Source organism: Vicugna pacos, chromosome 5 (assembly GCF_048564905.1).
Source record: "Vicugna pacos chromosome 5, VicPac4, whole genome shotgun sequence".
Lineage (NCBI taxonomy): Eukaryota > Metazoa > Chordata > Mammalia > Artiodactyla > Camelidae > Vicugna > Vicugna pacos.
The window spans coordinates 34074278-34098962 of NC_132991.1; the positions used below are offsets into that span (position 1 = coordinate 34074278).

A 24685-nucleotide genomic window follows, 5' to 3' on the forward strand; every position below is an offset into this window, starting at 1 on the left:
TGTCCAAATTACTACCCCCCCCAACATTCCCCAACCCTCTATCAGGATATCCTGTATATCTTCTCATCAGCAGTTATTACTGTTTCATTGTTTGGTTGTCCATTCCTCCCCACTAGAATAGAGTCTCTATGGGGCAAACATTTCATCTGTCTTGTGTATCACTGTCTCCCTAGAATGATGCCTGGCATGGAGGAAGCATTTAATAAATGCTTGTGACATGAACAAAGGAGTTAGCAAATGAATAGATGCACCCTATGAGAAAACATAACATCTTAACTTTTAGACGAGTGAAAGGAGCTATAAAAATTTTTCCTATTCAATTTTTTTCAGGGTCGCATAGAACCAGACTATAAACTTGTATTGTTTTTCACAATTAAAGAACATAATAACCCAAATGTAAGCCACGAGTAGCATTAGTTTTAGCTTTGGGCTGGGTTTTTCTGGGGAAGGTCAATAGAATTGTACGGTGATCAATACCAAGATTATGTTCTAACTCATTGAGCAAAAGGGCTTAAATCATTTAGCTTTTAATATTTGGAAACAAGCAAGTATCAAAATAATTCTATTGATTCTCAAAGAATTGAAAAATCACAAGGCCTAATAATAAAGTCATGAAATAGCTCTATGAAAATTTAATTACTGTAGAAAGGTTACATTAAGAATGAGTCATAGACATTTAAAAAAACCATTTTTTCCCTTCACTTAATTTGATGCCATAAAGTCCAAGGAACAGACAAATTTGAAGTCAACTCTCAGTTTTCCATGGTAGAATCAGGATTTGTAGCAGAAAGGGTAAAGTTTCTGGAACTTCATAAATCCTGGCTCTGGTACTTACTAACTATGGCTTTGGGTAATTCATGTAATTTCTGTGGGCCTCAATTTTTAATCTGTAACATAGGATTAGTAATACATGTTAGTTTTGACTTATGTAAATATTCATGAAACCATCACCGCACACAATCAAGACACTGAACATAAACATGACCCCTAAAACTTTTCTCATGTACTTTTTTTTAAGGGTACAGTTAATATTTTATTGTCACTTATCAGATGGCAGTCAAGTATATAGTTTTCATACTTGATCTTTCCTTTCTGTAAATAATAATTTTTAAAAAACTACAAGTTTTAAATAGCCAATGGCTGGTCATGTCTTCAGAAAACATGATCAGATTAATTCATTAATGGTGGCTTCACATTTTTCCTTATTAGCTCCAGAAAATTCACCCACCTTTTGCCCCTTTTTAAAAAACTGGAAGGCTGGCATGCATTTGACTTCACACTCTGAAGTAACGTCCTGATAGTCATAGACATCTACTTTAAGGAACACCACCGCGGAATAGTTTTCAGAGAGAGAATGAAAGAAAGGCTTGATCATTTTGCAAGGCCCACACCATGTAGCTGAGAAGTCAACTACTACCAGTTTATCTCCTGCACTGTTCAAGGCTTCCTGAAAAGCATACTTGCTCTCGACCTGCTTCACCATTTTGGCTGCTGGGGTCTGACGAACGACCTTACGATGGAAGAGATGGAAGCGGATCTGAGGCACTTCACAGAGCTCTCTCTCATGTACTTGAATTTCATCACTCCCTTCTGTCTCTCTCTGCACTTCTGATCTGCTTTCTGTCAACATAGATTAGTTTGCATTTTTCTAGCGATTTATGTAAATACAATCATATGGTATGTACTGTTTTGAATGTATCTCTTTCATTCAGCATAGTTATATTGGTTTTCATCTATGTAGATGTGTTTATCAATAATTCCTTCTTTGTTTCACTGGGTGGAACTCCATCGTACGTATATACATCAATCTGTTTATATATTCAACTGTTGATAAATTTTGGGGTTGTTAACACAAACAAGATACTTTTAGGTGACCCATGGGTCAAAGTAGAAATCACAAAGGAAATTTGGAAATATTTTGAACTGAAATTAAATGAATGAAATGAAAATGAAAATACATCACAATTTGTGGGATACAGTTCAAGCAGTGCTTTCACAGGAAAAGTGATAGCATGAACTTCTCATACTCAGGAAATGAAAAAAAAAAGAGAGGAGTCAACTGTATAACCATATAAATAAAATCAACTGTATAAACTTTTACTTTAAGAAGCTAGAAAACAAAAGAGCAAATTAAACCTGGAGCAAGTATAGAAAAAATTTAAAAATAAGAGAAGAATTAATGAATAGAACAGGAGTAGCAAATATGTTCCTTAAAAGGCCAGGAAGTAAATATGGTTTGCAGACCACAGGGCCTCTGTGGCAACTACTCAGCTTTGACAATTCCAAATCAGCATTGTTCTGGTATCTTCACACGTATAAATAAGGAGAGAAAAATAAAATGCAGTGTTTGGAAAGGAGAACTAACACTGTATTTATTCAAAGACAGCAAACTGTGCCCATAAAAAATACTAAGGGATCTCTAAAAAATTTTTTAAAGTTACTGAAACTAATATGATAGTTTAGCAGAGTCACAGGATACCAGGACAATACATAATATTCTATTGTATTTCTACCTGCTGGCAATGAACATTTGGAAAAAGAAATAAGAAATACCTCATTTATAATAGCATGAAAACTATGAAATCCTTAGGGATCATAACAATATACATTCAAGATCTCTACATTAAAAACTACAAAATATCCAATCAACTTCCCAATTGTTTTTTTTAACAAAAATTGACAAGCTGGTTTTAAAATTTATCCAGTAAGGTGAAAGGCTTATAATAGCCAAAATACTTTTTTTTCTCATCAGTGTTTTCTTTTTTCCCTTTAATTGAAGTATAGTCAGTTTACAATGTTGTGTCCCAAAATACTTTTGAAAAAGAATAACAGAGTTAAAGAACTTATACTATCTCATTTCAAGACTTACTATAAAAGGTGTAGTTATCAAGGCAATATAGTATTATGTAAGGATAGACATATGATCAAAGAAACAGAAGAGAGTCTAGAAATAGAATGCACAAATATGGTCAATTGTTTAAACTGTAGTTAAATATACAAGACATAAAATTTACCATTTTAGCCATGCTTAGGTATATAGTTCGGTGGCATTAAGTAGATTCACATTGTTGCACAACTATCACCACTATCCATCTTCATAACTTTTCCATCTTCCCAAACTGTAACACTGTACCCATTAAACACTAACTCCTCATTGTCCTCTGCTCCCAGCCTTTAGAAAACACCATTCTACTTCCCATTTCTTTAAATTTAACTACTCTAGGTACTTTTTTTTTTTTTTAATTATCCCTTCTCACCCTCTACCCCCCGGTAACCACTCTAGGTACCTTATACAACTGGAATTTGTTCTTTTGTGACTGATTTATTTCACTTAGCATGTCTTTAAACTTCATCCATGTTGTAATATTTATCAGCATTTCTCTCCTTTTCAATATTCCATTGTGTGTATATACCACATTTTGTTTATTCATTTATCAGTGAACACTCAGGTTGATTCTACCTTTGGCTATTATAAATAATGCTTCTGTGAAAATAGATGTACAAATATGTTTGGCTCTCTGTTTTCAACTCTTTGGGGCATATACCCAGAAACAGAATTGCTGGATCATATATATGGTAATTCTATATTTAATTTTTTGAGAAAGTGACATACTGTTTTCCACAGCAGCTGCACTATTTTATATTCCCACCAGTAGTACATAAGGGTTCCAACTTCTCCACATCCTTGTCAACACTTGCTACTTTCTGATGTGTTTGTTTTTTGCTTTGTTTTGTTGTGTTTTTAATAATAGCCATTCTCATGGATGTGAAGTGATATATTTTTTTACTTTTTTAATTGAAGTATAGTCAGTTTACAATGTTGTCTCAATTGCTGGCGTACAGCACAATACTTCAGTCATTGTGTTTTTATGTTAGGTTGATTTTGACAAATGTATGCTGATATTCACAAATACATGCTGACAATTCAATGAGGAAAGGCTGGTCTCTTTAAGAAACGATGCTAGCTACCTATTGTAAATAAACAAATGTCAAAACTTGTCTCATACCATACATAAAAATTAACATGACAAGTAAAATTATAAACCTTCCAGAAGAAAACACTGGAGAAAAATCTTCGTCAATCTGGAGTATGTAAAGATTTCTCAGATAAGACAGTAAAACACAAATTCTAAAAGAAAAAATTGACACAGTGAACTTTATCAAAATGAAAACTTTTGCTCTTCAAAAGACACTTTCAGAAACTTAAAGGTAAACAAAACACTAGGAGAAAATATGTGATACATATATCTGACAAAGAACTTATATCCAGAATACATAAAGAAGTTAGATGTCAATAGTGAGAAAACAACCCAATTTAAAAAGGCAAATTATTTGAACAGATGCTTTACAAAAGATATACACATATCAAATAAGCACATGAAAAAATGTTTAACATCTTTAGTTACCAGGGAAATGCTAATTTAAACCATACTAAAATACCACCACATACACATTAGAATGGCAAAAATTAAAATACAGTTGAACCTTGAACAACACAGGAGTTAGGGGCACCAACCCTCCATGTGGTTGAAAATTCACATGTAACTTAGAGCTGGCCCTGCAAGTTTTCCCATCTGCAGATTTAACCAACTGTAGATAGTATAGTACTGTAGTACATACTGTTGAAAAAAATCCATGTACAGGTGGATCCTTTTAAAACCTGTGCTGTTCAATCGTCAACTGTATTGACAATACCAAGTATTGAGAGGAATGTGGAGAAACTAGAACTTGATACATTGCTGTTGGAAGTGGAAAATGGTATAGCTACTTTGGAAAACTGGCATTTTCTTAAATAGCTAAACGTAAAACTATCAAAGGGCCCCAGCAATTTCAAGAGAAACAAAACATGCTTCTACAAAGACTTCTATACAAATGTTCATAGCAGCTTACTCAAAATAACCAAAAACTGAAATAATTCAAATGTCTATCAACAGATAGATGAATACACAAATTATAGTATATACATATAATGGAATACTATTCAACAGTAAAAGTGAACAAATGATACACACAATATGTCTGAATCTCCACTCTACTGAATGAAAGTAGTCAGACACAAAAGACTACATGTTGTATGATTTCATTCATGTGAAATAAATCTAAAATGACAAAAAGCAGATCAAGAGTTGCCTGGAAAGGGGCAGTGAGGGAAATTTCTGAAGTGATGGAAATGATTCTGTTCGTGCTTACGTGGGTGATTAATCTGTCAATACTCATCAAACTATTCTCTTAAAATAGGTATATGTTTTATGTAAGTTATAATTCAATAAAGTTGCTTTTAAAATAACACAGCTCATTTCCATCCTACTGTTCAATATTAAAAGATAGAGAAAATAGGAAATAGGAAAAAAGATAAACACTTATCAGGAAACTGGATAATTTGGAAATTAGAAATTCAATTATAAGTCTCTCATGAATATGAAGCTTATAAGGGTGGACTCTAGAAGCAGAATATTGATCATAGCCTTCCTAACAGGTGTGAGATGATGGCTCATTGTGGTTTTGATTTGCATTTTCCTCATGATTACTGATGTTGAGCATCTTTTCATGTACCTGTTGGCCATATGTATGTCTTCTTTGGAAAAATGTCGATTCCATTCATCTGCCCATTTTTTAATTGGACCATTTGTTTCTTTGTTATTGAGTTATATATCAATTTCTTACATAATCATGCAATATGTGACTTTTTCTCTTACGTTAGTAATTGAAATAAAATATGCAGAAGATGTTTTATTAAAAAGCAAATTATTTGCTATGTGACATCCTATGGATTGGGAATTTTTATTCCCTCTTTTGTTGATACATTTCTTTTTGAGCTTCAAACACACTATGATCTGCAAAAGTACATGTAGTAAGAAACCTTTTGTCAATATTGTTTAATATGTTTTCTTTTCATCCTAGAAGTGTGTGAGGAAGAGTAAAATATTCATTGATTTATCCAGATTCAATATCTCCTACATTCACCAGGTATTTACAATATTATAATTTTCTAAGCACTATAGAATTTTGGCTTCATAACAGTCAAAATCTTTTCTTGTGCTTTTAGTGTTTATGTGACATATGTTATGCTTGCTCTATAGAACATTAGGTATAATGAGACTCCTAAATCAGCCTAAATTGGCACCCCCTCCCCCTTTAAAAAACTCATAGGGTTAAATACTGAGGTGTAAAATATGCTTTGCACAGAAATTAGAACCTTGTTAGATTTGGCTGCCTTTTCCTTATTAAAAGAGTTGTTATATATTAAAAACCTGCTTTGATGAATAGAAAAAAAACCCCATTATCAAAAACAAAGACTTGTTAAAGGTAGTATCAAAAATAAATAATTAGCTTTTATTCAATGAATAGCTAAATCTATTTTGTGGTTTGAAAGAGCTAAGCACAGATTGCTTCCCTTAGACTGTTAGCAAAGAAATGTTTTCATCAATTAACATTCTTTGCTAAGAACAGTTTTTTCCAGTGCTATTTCTCAAATACAGTATTATAATAAATAGGCGTACCCAAAGGACAATTCCTGGGCTTTTTTCTTTGATGTCTTAAGAGTACAATAATTATGGCATGCCTGTTCTGAATTATGGGAGAAAACAAAAAAATCACATTTCAGATAGATAATTTACTTGCCATAGGTAGCCATTCCTGCAAATTAAATGAGAGGTACATCACCCACAAATCATGCCAGTCCTCCTTTTCATCATGCTGTTGTCCAACATTTACATTCCAGGAGGATGGAAGCAGAGAATACAGAGTTGTTGCAAAAGGCTGAGAACTGTAAGGACACACCATTCCACTCACCCGGGGCTCTTCCCCTGCCTCAGATTTACCCTTTCCTCTTGCACCCTATGCTGACATCATTACCATTTTATGAGGGTCTGTGTAGTGGGACACAATAATCACCAACATTTATTGAGCAATTTCTCCTAGCCAGGCACTACCCTGAGAGCTTTATCTGTTTTGATTCGTTAAATCCTCACAATAATGCTCAGTAACACCATTGTTCCTATATTGCAGAGTTGGAAACTGAGGTCGAACGTCATACAGCTGCTGAATGGCAGAGACCAGACGCAAATCCAGGCAGTCTGGCTCCAGAGCCCATGGACCTAACCTCTCTGTTCTGCTCCCTCTCAGTGAATGGAGACCACTCCCAGGTGGTGGTGCTCCTCTGCACTCAGACAAGTGGACCTCTGTCATGCTTTTTTAAATTGAAGTATAGTTAACTTACAATGTTGTGTTAGTTTCTGGTGTACAGCAAAATGATTCAGTTATATATATTCTTGTTCATTTTGTTTTTCATTATAGATTACTATAAATGATTGAATATAGCTTCATGTGCTCGACAACCCAATCAAAAACTGAGCAGAAGACCTAAACACTCATTTCTCCAATGAAGACATACAGATGGCCAATAGACACATGAAAAGATGCTCATTATCTCTCCTTATCAGCTGCAAATCAAAACTACAATGAGGCATCACTTCACACCGGTCAGAATGGCCATCATTAAAAAGTCCATGAATGATAAATGCTTTGTTTAGTAAAAGGCTCCCTTGTTAAGGTAAGAGTAAGGTCTCAGATGGAAAGAAAGGAAAGCAAGATAGAAGTAGGAGTTAAGGGAAGAGATGGATCTCAACAAGGAAAAAGTAGTCTATACAAAAATAGTTCATGGAAAAAAAGAAAAAGAGGGTGGTGGAAATAGACCTAAGGGCTAGAGTAAAGTGATAAACATTTTCAGTAAATTTATTTCAAAAGAAAACACAGCCATGATTTAGAATGAGATCATGCAGTATGTCTTTTTATACATGAATTAACATAAGCCCGGAGAAGATATTAGTCTGACTAATACATTTTACAGATCAGTAAACACAGGGCCAGAGAGATTAAATGCTTTGTCCAAGCCTTAAAGAAGCAGGTTGCACAGGCAAGGCTAGAACCCAACCAGATCTCCTGACTTTGAGCTCAGTGCTCTTCCACCAACTATATCAAACACAACTTGTCAGCTTTTAAAACACAAAAGTGGTTGTCAGTAGGTTTTGACTCAATTTCAAGAACATAAAAATAATTACAGTGTATACATATTAGAGATTAAATATAAAATCCCTTAAGTTATCTTCTCAATAGTCAAATAATATTGTAAGGGAATAGTACAGATAAAGTAGTCATTTATAAATGCAAGAAAGAACTCTTGGTATAAATGCACATTTTTTTTCTCTAATCGTCTTTCCCTATAAACATTTTAAAATTGACATTATTTTAGTTTTGGAAAATTAGTCACAGACAAATAGTATATAGTAAACACAGTAAAAAGTCTAAATCGTATTAATTTCTTCTTTATTAGAGACTGATATGGTTGGAATTCAGAGGAATCTTAGGCTAGGAGTTATACAGCCAGTTTTAATGCTAGTTTGTAATTTCTAAGGTTCTTTCCAGCTCTAAAATTCTATAACTTTAGAAAACTGATAATTGAAATAAACAGTGGATTAAAATATTAAATTTAAGATTTGACTGATGAAATTAGGATATACTACCAAACATAAGCTTATAATAAAATTGTTTATAGTTGCGTCAAAAAGAGATTTGGGGGGGCAGGGTATAGCTCAGTGACACAGTGCATGCTTGGCATGCATGAGGTCCTGGGTTCAATACCCAGTACCTCCATTAAAAAAAAAAATCAAATAAATAAAGCTAATTACCTCCCCCTCCACAAAGAAAAGAAAAAAAAAACAGAAATATATAGCAAGTTCATAAAATGCTAATGATTATGCTATCTATGGTATTTTAGACTATTTTAGTTAATAAAGAAATGTTAACAAGTGTTAATGTTAACAAACAGAAGGAAGGATGCACAAAGGAAAGTTGATGTAAAGTAGAAATGAGGAGGCTTTTTCTGAGATAAACTCTCAGATGCCAAAGACCCTTGTGTTTATGGTCAGACGTAGGTATAATAGCATACTCATACTAAAAGTTCAGAAGTCCACACATTTTATATTTTTTAAGTTTAAAAGTTAATTATTACTGTTTGTGAGAATGGAGAAGTATATTAAGCCTCATTTTCATGGATGTGGGGCAGAGGCAGTGGAAAAATAAGTAACATTTCCAAGGCCAATAAATCACTGAAAACCTAGGATTTTGAAATCAGGTTTTCTCTTGAGCATAAAAATGTATTAATTCCGTGTGGGTGGAATTTTTTTCTTTTCTCAAATTATCTACAGCAATTTCCTTTGCTTTCTTCCCACTGTACTGTTATTTATGTCTCACTGTCACACCACTTGGATGTATCAAGAGAATACTCGTCTCAATACTCAAGAGAAGACCTCACTGACCTCTCTCAAGTCAGATCACAATAATGATGAGCATCTCTGATGAAGTTAGACACTTAAATGAGATTTATTGGAGACAAATGATCTAAGTGATCTTCCAGACCAAAGGAAAAAAAAATTTAGATGAGAATTCAGCCTTCCAAAAACTTATTTCTACTACCGGGGGGAGACAGAAAAGAAAAACTAAAAAAAAACCCCAAAACCAAAAAAACCCAACATGAACAACAAAAAACAAAACAGGAAGGGAAGGGAAATGGGAAGGGAAGGGAAATAGGAAGGGAAAAAATGTATACTTTAAAGATATTCTATTAAAACTGAAGTCTCCAAACATTCTCTATCACACACCACTATTACTAAGCATTTCTTTTGTAACTAAGCATTTTTTAGCACATACTTGTAAAATTGTTATAGATTCTTCAAGTATGAAGTTGTACTAACATGTTGTAAATTGTAAAACACAAATATAGAGAAATCCACAAATACAAATAAGGTATATAGTATTGATAATTTTAGTAAATTTTACTGAGAGTTATGTGATAGAAAATGTTGCATTACTTGAAAATGGTGGTTTCATAGCTGATCATAGTGGGCTCAATGTCGGTCAGTTAATTCCCATACTTGGCTACAAGGACTATAATAGTTAAATAGACACCACAAAGAGATATGGAAGGAGTGCAAAATTGGCCTCATGTACTCAATTATGATACTCAAATTTCAGCTTTATCCACTTATTGTACAAAGGTTGTAACTTAGTATTTTTCTCTAGTAATTTTCTGACTTCTCTGATATCAATCAGCTTTCCTTGCAAAGCTTTTTTCTTTTTCCCTCCTTTAATGTTTAACAAATGAGATCTAAATTCACCAAAATGCCATTTGGAAGATTTTCAATCATCTTAAAAATGTTTCCAAATTTACTAAGTGTTCATATATGAGACTTTTAAAGTGATGTACTTATGCCATTTTAAAAAGTTTGTATTTTTAATAGCTTTACTGAGATCTAGTTGACATCTAATAAAAATACATCCATTATAAATGTAAAATGCAATTATTTTTATTAAATGTATAATTGTGCAATCATCACCACCTTGTAGTTCTAGAACATTTCCATCACCTGAAAAAGTTTTGTCATAACCACTTGCATTCAGTCTTCCCATCGCAGCCCAGCCCAAGGTAATCACTGATCTGCTTTCTGTCTCTATTTTTTTCCCCCTTTTTTTGAAGTTTCATGTAGATAGTATCATACAACATAATGGCCTTTTGTGGCCAGCTTTTATCCTCTTAGTATAATATATCAGAGGTTTATCCATGTTGTAACATATATCAGTAGTTCATTATTTTTACTGTTGAGTAGTATTCCATTGTGCAGCATTTTATCTAATCACTAGTTGATAGACATTTGGATTATTTCAGTTTTTCTCCTATTACAAATGATACTATAATAATTCATATAAAAATTTTTGGACATATGTTTTTATCTCTTTTGAATAGAGTTCTAGAAGTATAATTTCTGGGTCATATAGTAAGTTTATATTTATATTTTTAAGAAACGGTCAGTTTTCCAAAGTGGTTATACCAACCAGCAATTTATGACAGGTACAGTTTTTACACATCCTTATCATCATCGCTTGGTACTGTCAATCTTTTGCCTTATACTTTTTCTAGTAGTTGTGTAGTGGTATCGTATTGTGGTTTTAATGTGAGTTTCCCTAATGATTAATGGTGTTGAGCATCTTTTCATTTGATAATTAATCACTTGTATAACTTTTTGGTGAAGTAGCTATTCAAATATTTCACTCAGTTTTAAAATGTATTTGTTTGCTTTCTTATTTTTGCTGTTTAGAAGTTCTTTATATATTCTAGACCTAAGTCCTTTACCAGATTATACTTTACAAATATTTTTTCCTAGACTGGGGCTTGTCTTTTCATTTTCTTACTGATGTCTCTTGAAGAACAAAACTATTTTTTATGAAGTCCATTTTATTAATTTCTTTTATGGACCATGATGCAGTGTCATATCTAAGCAATTCTTGCCTAAAGCAGGGTCACAGAGATTTTGCACTAAGTTTTCTTTGAGAAGTCTTATAATTTTAGCTCTTAAAGAACTAACAATTCTTATAGAAGTTTTATAATTTTAGTTCTTAGATCTATGGTGTATATTTAGTTATTTTTACATATGGTATGAAGTAAGAGTATAAGTTCATTATTTTGCACATGAATGTCCAATTTGATGTTCTTTTTCCTATGTTTGTTCATTTTAAGACTGGTTTGTAATTTCTGCAAAAAGTGTTAGCTGGGATTTTAATAGGGATCACACTGAATCTATAATCAGAGGTCTTTTATTTCTTTTTAAAAATTTATTCCTAAGTATTATATTCTTTTTCATGTTATCTTAAAGGGAATTGTTTTAAGTTCATTTTCATTTTCAATTTGCTAGTTCTTAGCATAAAAGATTAAATTTGTTTTTGTCTTACATCTTATGACTTTGCTAAATAATCACTTCTAGTATTACTTTTTTTTGGTATATTCTTTAGGATTTTCATGTATAGGATCATGTCATCTATGAATAAAGACAGCTTTAACTTTTCCTTTCCAATTTACATGATTTTAAATTATTTTTCTTTCCTATTACAATGGCTAAAACCTCCAGTAAAATGTTGAACAGAAGAGATGAGAGTGGGCATCATTTTATTCTAAATCTCAGGGGAAAATCATTCAACCTTTTACAAATAGGACGTTAGCTGTAGATTTTTCATACATGTACTTTATCACATTGAGGAAGTTTCCTTTTACTGCTAGTTTTTAAGCATTTTTATTACGAATGGGTGTTGGATCTTGTTAACTGCTTTTTTGCATCCATTTTTATCTTTATTTTTTTCTTACTTAAAAAATTTATTAAACTACAGAAAAAAATACAACAGTTCTTGACTTCTGGTCCCTGACAAGATGATAGACTAGCAGGTGCTATTGACTTGCTCCCCCAGGTTAATTCCAGGGATGCCCAGAAGCTGTAACCAACTGTAGAAGCCCTGTGATGACAGTTAGCTGACTTACTGTGTAAAGGAAACAGTGGCCCGAGATGGAAAAGACTGGCTGCCACGGTCAGAGAACAGGATAGGGGGAGACCTCTTGCTCTTATTTTTTTCTCCCCTGCTGCTCTGATCAGCTTATTGCCACCTCTGTGAAGCAGAGAGCTCTGGAGTTAAGAAAAATACTGAGGTCCTTATTTCCCCAGAATTTAATTTAGGAGAACTTCAAATCTAATATTTTAAACAGCATTTCAGTGTGATGATCGTTTGATGTTCTAGGGTTGGCACTGAGTCAAGAACTGCTTTTCAAGTAGAGATTGCTGACTTGCCAGGTCCCTGCATCTGTCTGACAGCCTTCTCTTGCTTTGGGCTTCATTCAATGGTGGTGGCCATATGGGTTCTGTCAGTAAGTAGCATGCTTCCAATATAGGTTCATTTATGAGGACTGCCACATTCATTTTTGACAGAGTTTTGCTAGATAAAGAAATCTTGATTTATAGGTTTTTTTTCTTTCAGAACCTTGAATACATCTTTCCCTTGCCCTCTAGTTTTCCTTGTTTCTGATGAAAAGTCAGCTATTAATTTTATTGTGGTTCCCTTGTACGTGATGAGTTGTTATTTTCTTTTTGCTTCAAAACTTTTTCTTTTTTTCTCCTTTTTCAGTTTTATTAGGTAGAATTATTACAGTTTGACTGCACATACACATTATATTGCATGTAAATACATATATTCAGTATACTGCACATTTAAAACTTTCTTTTCTTTATCTTTCAGCAATCTATGATTAGTACCTAGCATGGCTCTCCTTATGTTTACTAGGGATTTAATATGTTTCTTGGACTGTAGATTAAAATTCTTATAAAATTTGGGAAGTTTTAGGCCATTGCTTCTTCAAATATTTTTTATATATCCTTCTATCCTTCCTTTTCTTCTTTTACTCACAGCTGTCACATAAGTTTCTGAGGCTCAGTTCATTTTTTTTCTCAATCTTTTAAAATTTCTGTTTTTCAGATTGGATATTTTTTGATGCTCTAAAATTTCCATTTGGTTCTTTTTTCACAATGTCTGTTTCTCTATTGAGAGTCCCCATTTGTTGAGTCATTTTTTCTTTAAGTTTCTAAGCATATTTATAGGAGCTATTTTGGATTAGCTGTCGACTACATTCAACAAGTGGGCCCACTCAGCATGTCTATTGGCTGCATATTTTCCTGAATTTGGGTCACACTTTTCCAGTTTTTTTTGTGCATATTTCAATTTTTTGTTGAACACTAGGGATTTTACATAAAACACTAACAATTTTGGATGGAGTCTGGTTTTCTTTCTGAGATGTTTCATTTAAACAATAATTACTAGAACTTAAACTTGTTTCTCCTGAGTAATGGGGCTACTGATGTCTCTGATAAATTTTCCTATCACATTTTTATTATTTAGCCTGGTTCCTAAAAAATTAGTATAAATGTTTCTTAAAAGTAGTAGAAATAAATGTATAAAATAAATACAAATTTGAGTATTTTCTTCCTATATCAATGGTGTGGTAAAATGACTCTACCCTGAAGAAGGAAACTTATTGCTCATCTTCTCAAAATTCTTTTCTTGCTCCTAACTTCAAAGGAGGAAAACTGAGAGTTGGGAGTATAAGGCTTTGAGGTTGGGTAATGGGTAGTAATAGACACCATACTAAATAAAGTTCTTTTACTCAAACTAGGTTGGCAATATTTTGAAGTAGACAGATCATTCATTTTCTATCTTTGCTCTTTAGAAATTTTTAGACTGTTGCTCTTCATAGACCAATAAAATGGTCATAATATATGTTTTGTTTTATTGGAAATAATTGCATACTATTTTAGTGTAACCTTTTGATTGTAAGGAACAAAGACTCCCTAAAGGCAAACCAGGGAAAGGATGGGTTAGAGGTGAATACAAGTAATGGATCATTTTTAAAAAAACTTTTTGGGGGTAGGTAATTAAGTTTATTTATTTATTTTTCGGAGGAGGTACTGGGGATTGAACCCATAACCTTGTGCATGCTAAGTGTGTGCTCTACCACTTGAGCTATACCCTCCCCCTGTAATGGATCTCTTGAAGAGAGGGATATCTGCACTCCCATGTTTGCTGCAGCATTATTCCCAATAGCCAAGATCTGGAAATAACCTGAAAGTCCACCAGCAGATGAATGGATAAAAAAGATGTTGTATATACATACAATGAGATATTATTCAACCATGAGAAAGGTAGACAGCCTGCCATTTGTAATATCACAGATGGGCCTTGAACACATTTTGCTAAGTGAGATAAGTCAGAGAAAGAAAGACGAGTACTATATGATGTCACTTACATGTGGGATGTAAAAAGGTCAAACGTGAAAATCAGGGTCAAATGGTGGTTACAAAGGGAGGGGTAGAGAAATATGACTGATGTTTTTGTTTAAGGCTATAAATTTGCAACAGGTGGCAAATAAGCCATAGAGCTCTAACATACAGCATAATTAAAACAGACAGCAATATTGTACTATAATTATGTAATGTGATAACTATTGCTGCAATGGCAAATGTATTACAATACATAAATGTATCAGAGTAACACATTGTATACCTTAAATTAACACAATATTATATGTCAAATATATTTAATTAAAAAAATCTCATGGAACAATAAAAAATGAAGGATATTCTGTCATCATGGGTAGAATAAGAACCCAGAAAACATGAGGACTAAGGCAGTGTTTTCTCTGGCTCACTTGTTCTCTCAATTCCAAATTTCCAGGGGAAAAAATCTGATTGGCAGTATCACAGGTTATGGGTCAACGGTCAGCCAATGGATTGACTACTTTTGAATCAGGTCCCCACCAGGGCTGAGTCCATGTCCAGATGCAAGGTCATGAGGCATGCAGGACTGCTTACTTCAAGGGCTATGGATACAAGTACTTAGAAACATGTACCTACCAGATGTTTGATGCCTTTCTGATTTTATGAAATGGTTAAATCTGCATGATTCTACCATGTTCCAAAAGAAAGAGCAACCTGGATGCTTCAGATGGAAAAAATGTAGGCAACCCTTACTTAAACTGCTTGACAAAACTGAGTTTCAAATGCTTTCCCCAATATACTGAATTTTATGGCATTACTTCTGAATTGATAACTTCATGCGAAAGCACATGCAGCCAGTTCTTCTCACCTACGTCCCCTTCCTCCGAGGAGTAGAGATGGGTCCTGCTAGAGAGGAGATCTGAGGCCTTTCTCTTAGGAGGCTACCTGGCAGAAACCTCTCCTCTGCTCTGCCATACATTACCTCACTTTCCACACTGAGCCTCTAGTCCCATCTTTTTCCAATTATCTCCCAACATTACTGATTCCAATTTTTCATTGTTAGAAGTCAAATTCTTCCAAAGACTAAAAGAAGGATTAATAAATGTTGGCTTTTCTTAGTGTGTAAGGCCCTTGAGTGCTCCAAGGCACTATGGAGGCTACAGTCAGGACCATGACATGTACCTGATCCTCTAGGAGAGAAGGCTCAGATACAAATAGCTATACCACAGGGGTGGAAAGTGTTAAGTCCACAAAAATACGCTAAAGCAGAAATCATCCTCTTCAGAGGAAGGATCAGGAAATTTTCAGAAAAGTCTTTACAGGTAACTATTTGGCTTTGCCTCTAAAGGCAGGGGAGGATTTGCATATTCAGAGAATGGGCTGGAGATGGGATACAGCCAATTCAGCAATCCTGAGTAGAACAATTATTAATCCCTAGCATGCTCTCTCAGGACAAATTTATTCCATTGCTGTCTTTCCCTCATTTGCCACCTGCCTCTGTCTTAACATTCCTTTAAAACGAACACACAAACAAACAAACAAAAACAACGCCTTCCCCACCTCCTCTGGCCTCCACACACTATCAGTTAGTGTGCTTTGTGAAATTCTTATCTTCACTGCACCTGCTTTCTCCATGGGCATTCAAGAATGGCAAAAGAGACAGTGTTCCTGCTTCTCCCTTTTCCTTGCTACCTCTGCTATTCCTTATGAGGAATTTACTGTTAGTCATTGTGGACTAAGATGAAAATGACAAACATTGGAAAGTTACAAAGTTTTCATAATCATGAAAGGTTCAGGTTGACTTATTTCTGAGTTGGTCATTTAAAAGGTCCCTTGGATTTCTGCAGTTTAGTTTTGTGCTGGAGGATGGTGTTCATCAAATTTACTATCCTTGTCCTAGGACCCACGGTCCGCTGAAGCAGAGGCCCTTCTTCCTCTTTTTCCCAGGAGTTACACTCACCAAGGTGGTATGGTTAGCAAGTTAAATGCTTCCTTTTCTCAAGTAAGTCATTTGCATTTCTATGGACCCTCTAGGTGGGAGACAATGGTTTCTACCCTCCTCAGGAAATCTGGAATGGAGGCATTGAAATTTATGGGTAAAGGGCACTTTGGTAGAGGAGAATTTTATTGGCAAAATGAGTTAGAATTTTGAGGAGAAAGAGCCTCAGATTCATTTCATTTGTATTTAAGGGCCAGAACATTGGAGGTGAAAAAATAGAAACCTCAAGAAATTCCTTTCATATTGTCTCTTGGTGAAAAGAAAAGCCAATGGATGGAGATGGAGTTAGAATAGAAGGAAGGTGGTTTTTGCCAAAGGTCAGATATTTGTAAGATGTAGGAAAAAAAATTTGGAGGAAAGGACGTAACACATGATCTAAAAGAGCAATTATAATCAACAGAGGAAAATTCTGGGGTGGGAGGATGGCCAGTGTTTAGGAGCACAAGTGGAGTGTGAGCTTAGAACAGAAGGTTGGCACCCTTCTCAGCCAGGACTGAAGGAAGTGATGAAGTGTGAAAAGTGAGACTGAGGTTTAGGAAAGTTAAGTTGAGAAACCTTATGGTGGATGCCTCAGTTGGGTAGGCAAGATCATTTGCAAAATAGGAAGAAGACCAAGTACAGCGAAGGCTGGAAGAGAGCAGAAACAGGACAGATTTGGGAGAAGTGCCATCAATAGTGTCCTTGGATAAGTGTTCTGGATAATCACCCTCCTGAGGAAGAAAGGAATTTAGAGAATCAGTGAAGACCTAGCCAAGCCTGGACAGCATAAACTTCTAGTGGAACAAAGTGACTTCTTTATCCAGCAACGCTTAGAGTTGTGCAGGAGCAAGTTCAAAAGAAACGTTTCAACGGAATATAGGAATTACAATAATAATAATAATAATAATAATAATAATAATAATATTGAATGACTTTTAAAGGACATTATTCTTAGTGGATCTTAGTAACATTTTAATCATTACAAACATGAAATACACAATGTTAAAATACTCCTCAATCGTGATCTGAGAAAAATGCAAAAAGAAAAGATTCCTGGGTAAAAAAAAAAATCAATTAGTTCTTGTTCTTACCATGCTAGCCTAAGACAAGAAAAAAGAAGTATCAATGTTTTACTTTACATTGGGCACATTTTCCATTTATTATTGTTACAAATTTTTTTAAAACTGTATTTTGTGAGTACATTAAAAATGAGTCTTATTTACAAAAATTTGCATTTTACCTTTTCTATTCTCCTATAAACAAACACAAAGGAGAGAAAGAGGGCAGAAATTGAAAGCATGATGAGCTAATTTCCATGATGGCAAGGCATGAAACAGCACTCCAGGGCCCCTGATGATTTCTCCCCAGTTATGGAAGTATTTAGGGGGAACACTCATTTGTTCAGCCATTTTGTTCCACAGTCCAACCCTGCACAGAATTATCAACTAAGTTCAAAAGTTACCACAAATTGTAGAGATGTTTTTCTAATCAAGATACCATATTAACAATTCTTATTTATTTTTGTAATTTTCAATTACAGTAAGGTAAAAATCAATAGCAAATATTATCCAACTCAAAATTCAGGACATAGTAGCTAGACATATGTAGCTTGCACACGCATTAATTTTTTCTCCAAAAAATACTTCTAATTTCCAAAATCCTATTAACTTTTTCACACAATATGGTTCCTCCAACTCGAAGGGCAGTAACATAAAAACAGTCTTCCTACTAAAGGGATTAGCATAAAGATGGCAAAATTACCAAAAAGAAGGAACAAAGAGTATCAGTGGCTATATCATAAGAGCAATATAAGGTTTAAAAGCTGAATATTTTCATGAAGTCCTGCTTTAATAGCTATTATCTAAATACGAAAGTTATTTACAAAAAATTGGTACTAACAAACTAGCACAAAGTGACTTCAAATGAAAGCAAAGCACTTGTAATTAAAGCTCAAGATTTCTGCGTGTACTGATTCCATGCCTCAGTTCATTTCTTTATCAGATTTAGAGATAAATTAGAAAATATCCAGAAAACAAAATCCTTCAACTGTGATCTATTTCCTTTACGCTCTTCTGAAGTCCCAGGAGACATGAAGGATCAGCTCTACCACCTTGTAAACTCTTAGGGGAAAGAACATGTACCTGCCAAAATCACAGCGCAGAATGCACACACAGATGGCTGTTTAATAAATCCCTCAATGGAGAGACTAGAGGTTTGCTTTGGGAAGCAGAAACACGTTATCTTATGAATTGACTCGATGACATCATCAAACAATACGTTAACCTGTTTCCCCACTAAAATATCATCCGAAGGAAATCGTCTTTGAGTCTCCTTTAAGTCTTTAGACTCAAATTTTTGAGGCAAAATTCGCCTCAGGGAAGGGGGAGTGGTTGAGAAGAACAAGCAGAATTCATATGGATCACTAACGTCAGGAAGAAGCAATGATTTAAGGGATGGGTGTAAACTCACCTGAAGAAGCAGAAGCTGCACACATGTCAGAGGTCAAAGGGCAGAGGCTCAGGGACTCCTCAGTCGCAGGAAAAGTGAAACGCCCACTCCCAAGCTCTGAAGGATTCGAATAAGGGCTCAGCTGTTCTGCCTTTGACGCGAGGAACAAACCCTATCATGCATAGCTGGGGTTGACAGGAAGGCAGAGCAAAAGCTGCCTCAGATTTCAGAGCCAGCACTCGGGAATCCCCTAGTAGTTCTTTCCCCCACCCCTCCCGCTCCCAAAGCCAGCGATACCTTCTACCTCATTCCCCACCTTCTTCAGGCCCTCTCCCGCTTAACAGCATCGGTCTCTATGGCGACCTGAAACCTCAGTTCCCATTGGTCCGTTCAATATGAGGGCCGGGCCAATGGGGAGGGCCAGCCTTCTCCCTTCGACCAATGGGGTTGTCAGGGAGCAGGTCCGGAGACGGCGGCGTGCTGACGTTCCTGGGAGCCCGGGGCTGACTGGGCAGGAGGGCTGGCGGCTGGGCGGGCGGCGGGCGGCGGCGGCGGCCTCTGGGCAGTAGAGGGGGCTCCGGGGCTGAGTCCGCGTTGACGCCGGCCGCGGAGGCGGCACCATGGGCAAGGGGTAGAGGGACAAGTTGGCCACCGCCGCCGCCGGGGGTGGTGGGAGAGCCGCTTCGGGGTAGGGGGCGGGTGGGGGAGGGAGGGGCGGGCAGCTGCTCGGCCGCGGCACTTTTTTAATTTTTTCGGGTGTCGCAGCGGCGACCCCTCGGCGCCTATGTTCCTGATCCCCGGAGCGACGACGGCCGCTGCCTAACCTGGAAAGTAAGTATGCGGGCTAGCGGGAGGGCGCGGAGACTCCTGCCCTCGAGACCCCGGGCCCTCACCCCCTCGGGCCGGAGCCGGGACATGCCTGTGAGGGGGTCAGGGGTGAGGGGTGGGGGACAGGCGCCTCTCTCCCGTTACCCGGTCCCCACCGCCTCGCGGCCGCCTCGGCTTTCCTGCCCCGCCTCGTGTTCCTGCCCGCACTCGCCTGCCTGCTCCCCTCCCCCCGGCAGGCGCACAAGTTTCACCCTCCATTTGCTTTTCCCGACGATTACTCTCCCCGGGTCTCTCCTACATGCCGCGCACGACCCCTCCCCACGTTGGCCTTTTCGGATCCAGGGCCCCCAGCCCCAAACTTAGGCGCCACTCCGATCCCTCCTGGAGGTCTGCTCGGAGGCTTCCCTGCTTCTGCCCGCCTTGGCACGCAGCCTCGCGCCCCCAACACCACTTGGCGCCCGCCTTCCCCAGCCCTCCGGGCTGTCCGTCCGTCCCTCCAGTCCCAACTCCTGCATCTTGGCCCCCTCCCCTTCCTCCCACGTTCCTTCTGTCTATACTGTCTTGCGTTTGCCCTCTGAGTCCCGCGCTTGGTGCCGGTCGTGCCCATCCTCCTCTGTCCAGTGCGCCCCTCTCCTCGCCGCGTATCCTCACACTCCACCCCACTGGCTCTCCAGCCCCAAGCTTCCCTGGCCGCCCTCTTGCGCTGCCGCTTCCTTCTCTCCCTGCCAGGAGTTGAAGAGGAGCTGCGGCACTCCCCAGGCGAATTGGGTGTCCCTGCCCGCCGCTGGGGCTGCCCAGGACTCTCTCCTTTTCCCCCTACCCGGGAAGCGAGGGGGTGAGCGGCTGGGCCGAGATTTGGCTGCGTGTTGGCTGAGTGCGACAAACAGAGAGCGCGGGCAGTGGAGGCGCCGCCGCGGCCGTGGCCTCGCGGGGCGCAGCAATAAGCAGGTGTGTGTGTCCGCGGGGGACGCGCACCGCAGGCTCCTCGGCTGGCAACAGATCGTGCAGGAATGCGAGGAATGCACCAGGGGCATAGTCCACACGGCCCGCCGCGGCAGAACTAGCGCCTTCCCGGCCCAGCTCTCGCCGCGCTGCCAGAGGTCACCGGAGCATCTTCGGAGCTGGTGAGCCTAGCTCCACTCGTCTCCTCCCTTTGCATTTCTCCATGCGGCAGAGAGGGCGGTGGAGGGGAAGCGCGGCAGTTCTGTCGGGTTTCAGCTAGCCTTTCGTCTGGGATTTTGCTGCATTGGTCTCCAGGACCGTGAATTTCGGACCGATGGCGGTGTAGCCAAGGTTATTGATCATTGCACAAGGTTCTTGGCAAGTTTGGTTCGCGAGGTTTGAATGGTGCCTGGTTTTTACTGTGGTTTTCTGAAAACCTGCAAGAAAGGATGCCGAAGGTTCTTAGAGTAATGAGCTTGCAACCAGCGTATTTTAGCTCTATCAAAAAAAAAAATGCCTGTTAATGCTCATATACGGGGATATACTGCAAGAGAGAACTTGAATGCATCACTTTGCTGTCATAAGAATTGTAATTTTTTTTCTCGCATACTGGGCTGTGTTTAGACCTCTTATAATACATAATGAATAGAAACAGAGAAGCAGTGTTTGGTCAGCGATGGGACAGATAGAACTGTCTGGTACAGTTAAATTCTGGGCGTGTCAGTTACCATTGGAAGTTACATGGGTACTACAAGATCATTTATATTTCACGATGTAATTTATTAGTTGAGGTCCCGGTTCTTGTTTTTTTGTTGTTGTTGTTGTTACTGAGTTTGACTGGGAAATAAAAATATAGCCCTACAACTTTTAAAGAATGGTAATTATGTATAGAATAAAAAATGATTAGTATACATTTTTGGTCAAATTTTATTTTCCTTAATGCAGGAAAGCAAATTTTTGACAGAAGGTTCTTTTCTAGAATTGGGCCTTAGATTCTCTTATTTTAAAAGGTGAAGCAGAAGACTGCTTCTCCTTTTGAATGCAATGTATTACTATAGAAAGCATCTTCATTTCCATTGTCTGTGAAACAGTGGAAATGGTAACGTGAAAATGAGAACAGCTGATATCCAAAATACGTGTTTCTGGTTGTGGAAAAGCATACTGTGTGTACATTTATTTGAAACAATTTGCTTTGGAGGTTGAATTTACTATAAGCCTCTCCGTACTTGGGTATTTTGTATCAGATTCAGAAAGATATTAAGTTGATTGTCCAACTGCCTTCCAACACTTACTGGGTAGGGATCAAGGGCATTGAAAAGTATAAAATGAGAGCCTTTTATTTAGTTAAGGACTCAAAGGAAAGGAAAAATAGAAAAGGGAAAACTTTGTGCTGGGAAAGGTTGTATCTTTTGCTGCTGCATTCTTTTTCATGTTCATAATAAATAGACCTTCCAATTTAGAGATTTTAGCTCTGAATTAGAGTTAGTAACACTGTGTTAGATATTGGGAAGTGTTTGGAGATGCCAACAGGAAACATTATGTAACACTATCCTCACAGCAGAATTTAACACGTGCTTATTTGATTTGATGTGAAGATTAGAAAGTAAAACCACATTCAGTTTCTCTGCTACATTAGAAATTGTGATAACCCATTCAAGTATATAGAGAATGTATATATGTGTGTGTGTGTGTGAGTGACTGGCTGTGCAGTTTTTTGTGCTTCAAGTAAAAGTAGGCTTTCAGTTGGAAAAATACTCTGTTTGTTATAGATATTTGAAGAAAGGAAGTTTTAAAACTAGTGATTGTTCACAATAAAATAAACTGTTTTGACTAAAGTACATTCCCTCCCCCAACCTCCGTTATTATATAAGGAGGTGCTGCATTTCATGTCTTACTCTTTTATATGGAAGATTCTAAATTGGATGGCGAGTGTCCATTTATCTTAATTCTTACCTATACTGCTTTTGGAGGGAGATAGAGGAGCAGGGTAGAGATGGAGAAAGCATAAGAGAAGGTAAGCAGAAAGTAGGAGCAGCTGGCATTCATCCAAGAGGGGAAGAAGAAAAAAATGGATATTGCTGCATTTACAAACCGAATAAACCAAAACTGATTCTGTGAGTAGTTCTGATGTAATTTGAATTTAAAGAAACTACTACCAAACTCAGTTTTATAAAACTTTAGCAATTGTATGACCTTGAGTATTTGGATTGTCTATGTTAAGTCAGAATTGCAGTTTTCTTTTCTATACGAAATGGGAAAGTAATTAATTTAAAACTTTTAAATTCACTTAATTTTAAAAAGTCTAATTATTGCCAGTTTTCAGACTGAGTATTTCTTTGCTGTTGACCAGGGGTTGATTTAAATAGAGAATTTTCATACCCTGGATGATGCTGATCATTTGTTAAGTCCAATGCCTCAAATTACTGCTTTGAAATATTAAAGTATTTTGAGAATGCTGTGTAATCTAATGTTTTTTTCTATTTCAATCTAGAGGTATGTCCCTAATTTGCTTAATTCTGAAATGGACATTATTCCTTCATTTTTAACTGGAAGATGAAGTGGAGGTTATTCTAGAGCTTAAACATTCATGGCATTGTATGTCACTTGGGGAAGCTGCCTTCACACCTTCAGTGTACTGGAAGATAATTAATTCCTCAATGTGTTAAATGGTTTTATAGTGCCTTTCCTGCACTGAAGGGGGAAGAGGAATCTGATTCATAACACCAAAGGACTGGGTAAGTTAGGAGAGTTAAGTAACTGTTTCATGCCCAGATTATAACTACAAATAGCTGCAAACAGAGAGACAGAGGTAGACAAAGTAAAACTTTAAGTATACCTGGATATAAGGCTTTTATACTGCCAGTAAGCGATGATAACAGTCAGCAAGTCGGTTTGATGCCCTGCGATAAAAAATAACAGGCTTCTTTTAGGGTAAGGGGATCAAGACCCTAAGTCACAAACAGCAGTAATTCGTATGCTTGCTGGTTTCACTTGAGAGGTTGTACAGCATTCAAAAGTTGCTCCCATTGTCACTTCAGTAATTCAGTGGAATTATCTTCACCATTTGGAGGCTGTTACCATAATTAACTTGGGTATGTTACATGATGGTGATCTTTAATTCAACTTAGAATGCTACAGATATTCCATTTGTCATTGGTCTAAGTTGTTTTTTTCCTTTTGTAATTTAGATTTACTTTTCTTTGATGTACCGATAAATGTTGGCTGCATCGCTGTTTTCATTATTCATAGTTTTGATAATATTACAGTTTATTATGACTCATACATAGTGATTCATTACAGGTGATAAAATGTCATTGGAGATTGGATAATAAATTTTTAATACTATAAAATATATAAATTAAAATATGAAAGTATGAATTATTTTAAGTCATGTTACTGTGAAACATTTTTTATGAACTGGATGATGCCTGCTGATTGGTTAGATGCTAGTCCCTGTGGGCAGATATTATATCATATGGCCCTCACAAAGTCCAGAACCCACAAATAAAGGGTGGGGAGGGAGGGGGCCAAGGGAACCAATGGCCCTTTTTCTTCATCAGCCAAGGCATGTTTAACTTTACGGTTATTGTCATATTAAATATGAATTTGGTGAGTTGCAAATATCCAACAGCATTTATTCTACTCTTCCTTAATCTGGATTTCTTCCCCTGTCCTCACCCCAACCCGCAGCACACACCACCACCACCACTGCTGTATCTGTCAGCTTGGAGAGGCAGAGAAAGCCCCTTTTGAGGGGCTATTTGCCTAGAATATAGAAGTTGGTGCCTAGTGTTCCAGATTGAATTTAGAGTGGATGTGAGGTTTCATCATAAAAATAATGTTG

At 37.1% G+C, this 24685-nt stretch overlaps 2 protein-coding genes across 16 annotated transcripts in view; one reads left to right on the plus strand and one right to left on the minus strand.

Moving 5' to 3' along the window:
- The window catches only part of CCDC148 (coiled-coil domain containing 148), a 306973-nt gene extending 287548 nt beyond the window's left edge, over nucleotides 1–19425 (minus strand). For 6 of the 8 annotated variants that reach the window (XM_072961001.1, XM_072961002.1, XM_072961003.1 and 3 more), the window contains exon 1: nucleotides 19093–19425. In XM_072961001.1, the coding sequence (XP_072817102.1) occupies nucleotides 19093–19117 (25 nt within the window). In that variant the 5' untranslated portion in view covers nucleotides 19118–19425. The remainder of the gene's footprint in view (nucleotides 1–19092) is intronic. The other 2 variants (XM_072960999.1, XM_072961000.1) reach the window with 2 other exon arrangements.
- Nucleotides 19426–19772: 347 nt separating this feature from the next.
- The window catches only part of PKP4 (plakophilin 4), a 210803-nt gene continuing 205890 nt past the window's right edge, over nucleotides 19773–24685 (plus strand). For 7 of the 8 annotated variants that reach the window (XM_072961006.1, XM_072961011.1, XM_072961008.1 and 4 more), the window contains exon 1: nucleotides 19773–19902. The gene's annotated coding sequence lies outside the window, so the exon portion shown is untranslated. Of the gene's footprint in view, nucleotides 19903–20628; nucleotides 21024–24685 lie in introns of all 8 variants that reach the window. The other variant, XM_072961007.1, reaches the window with a different exon arrangement.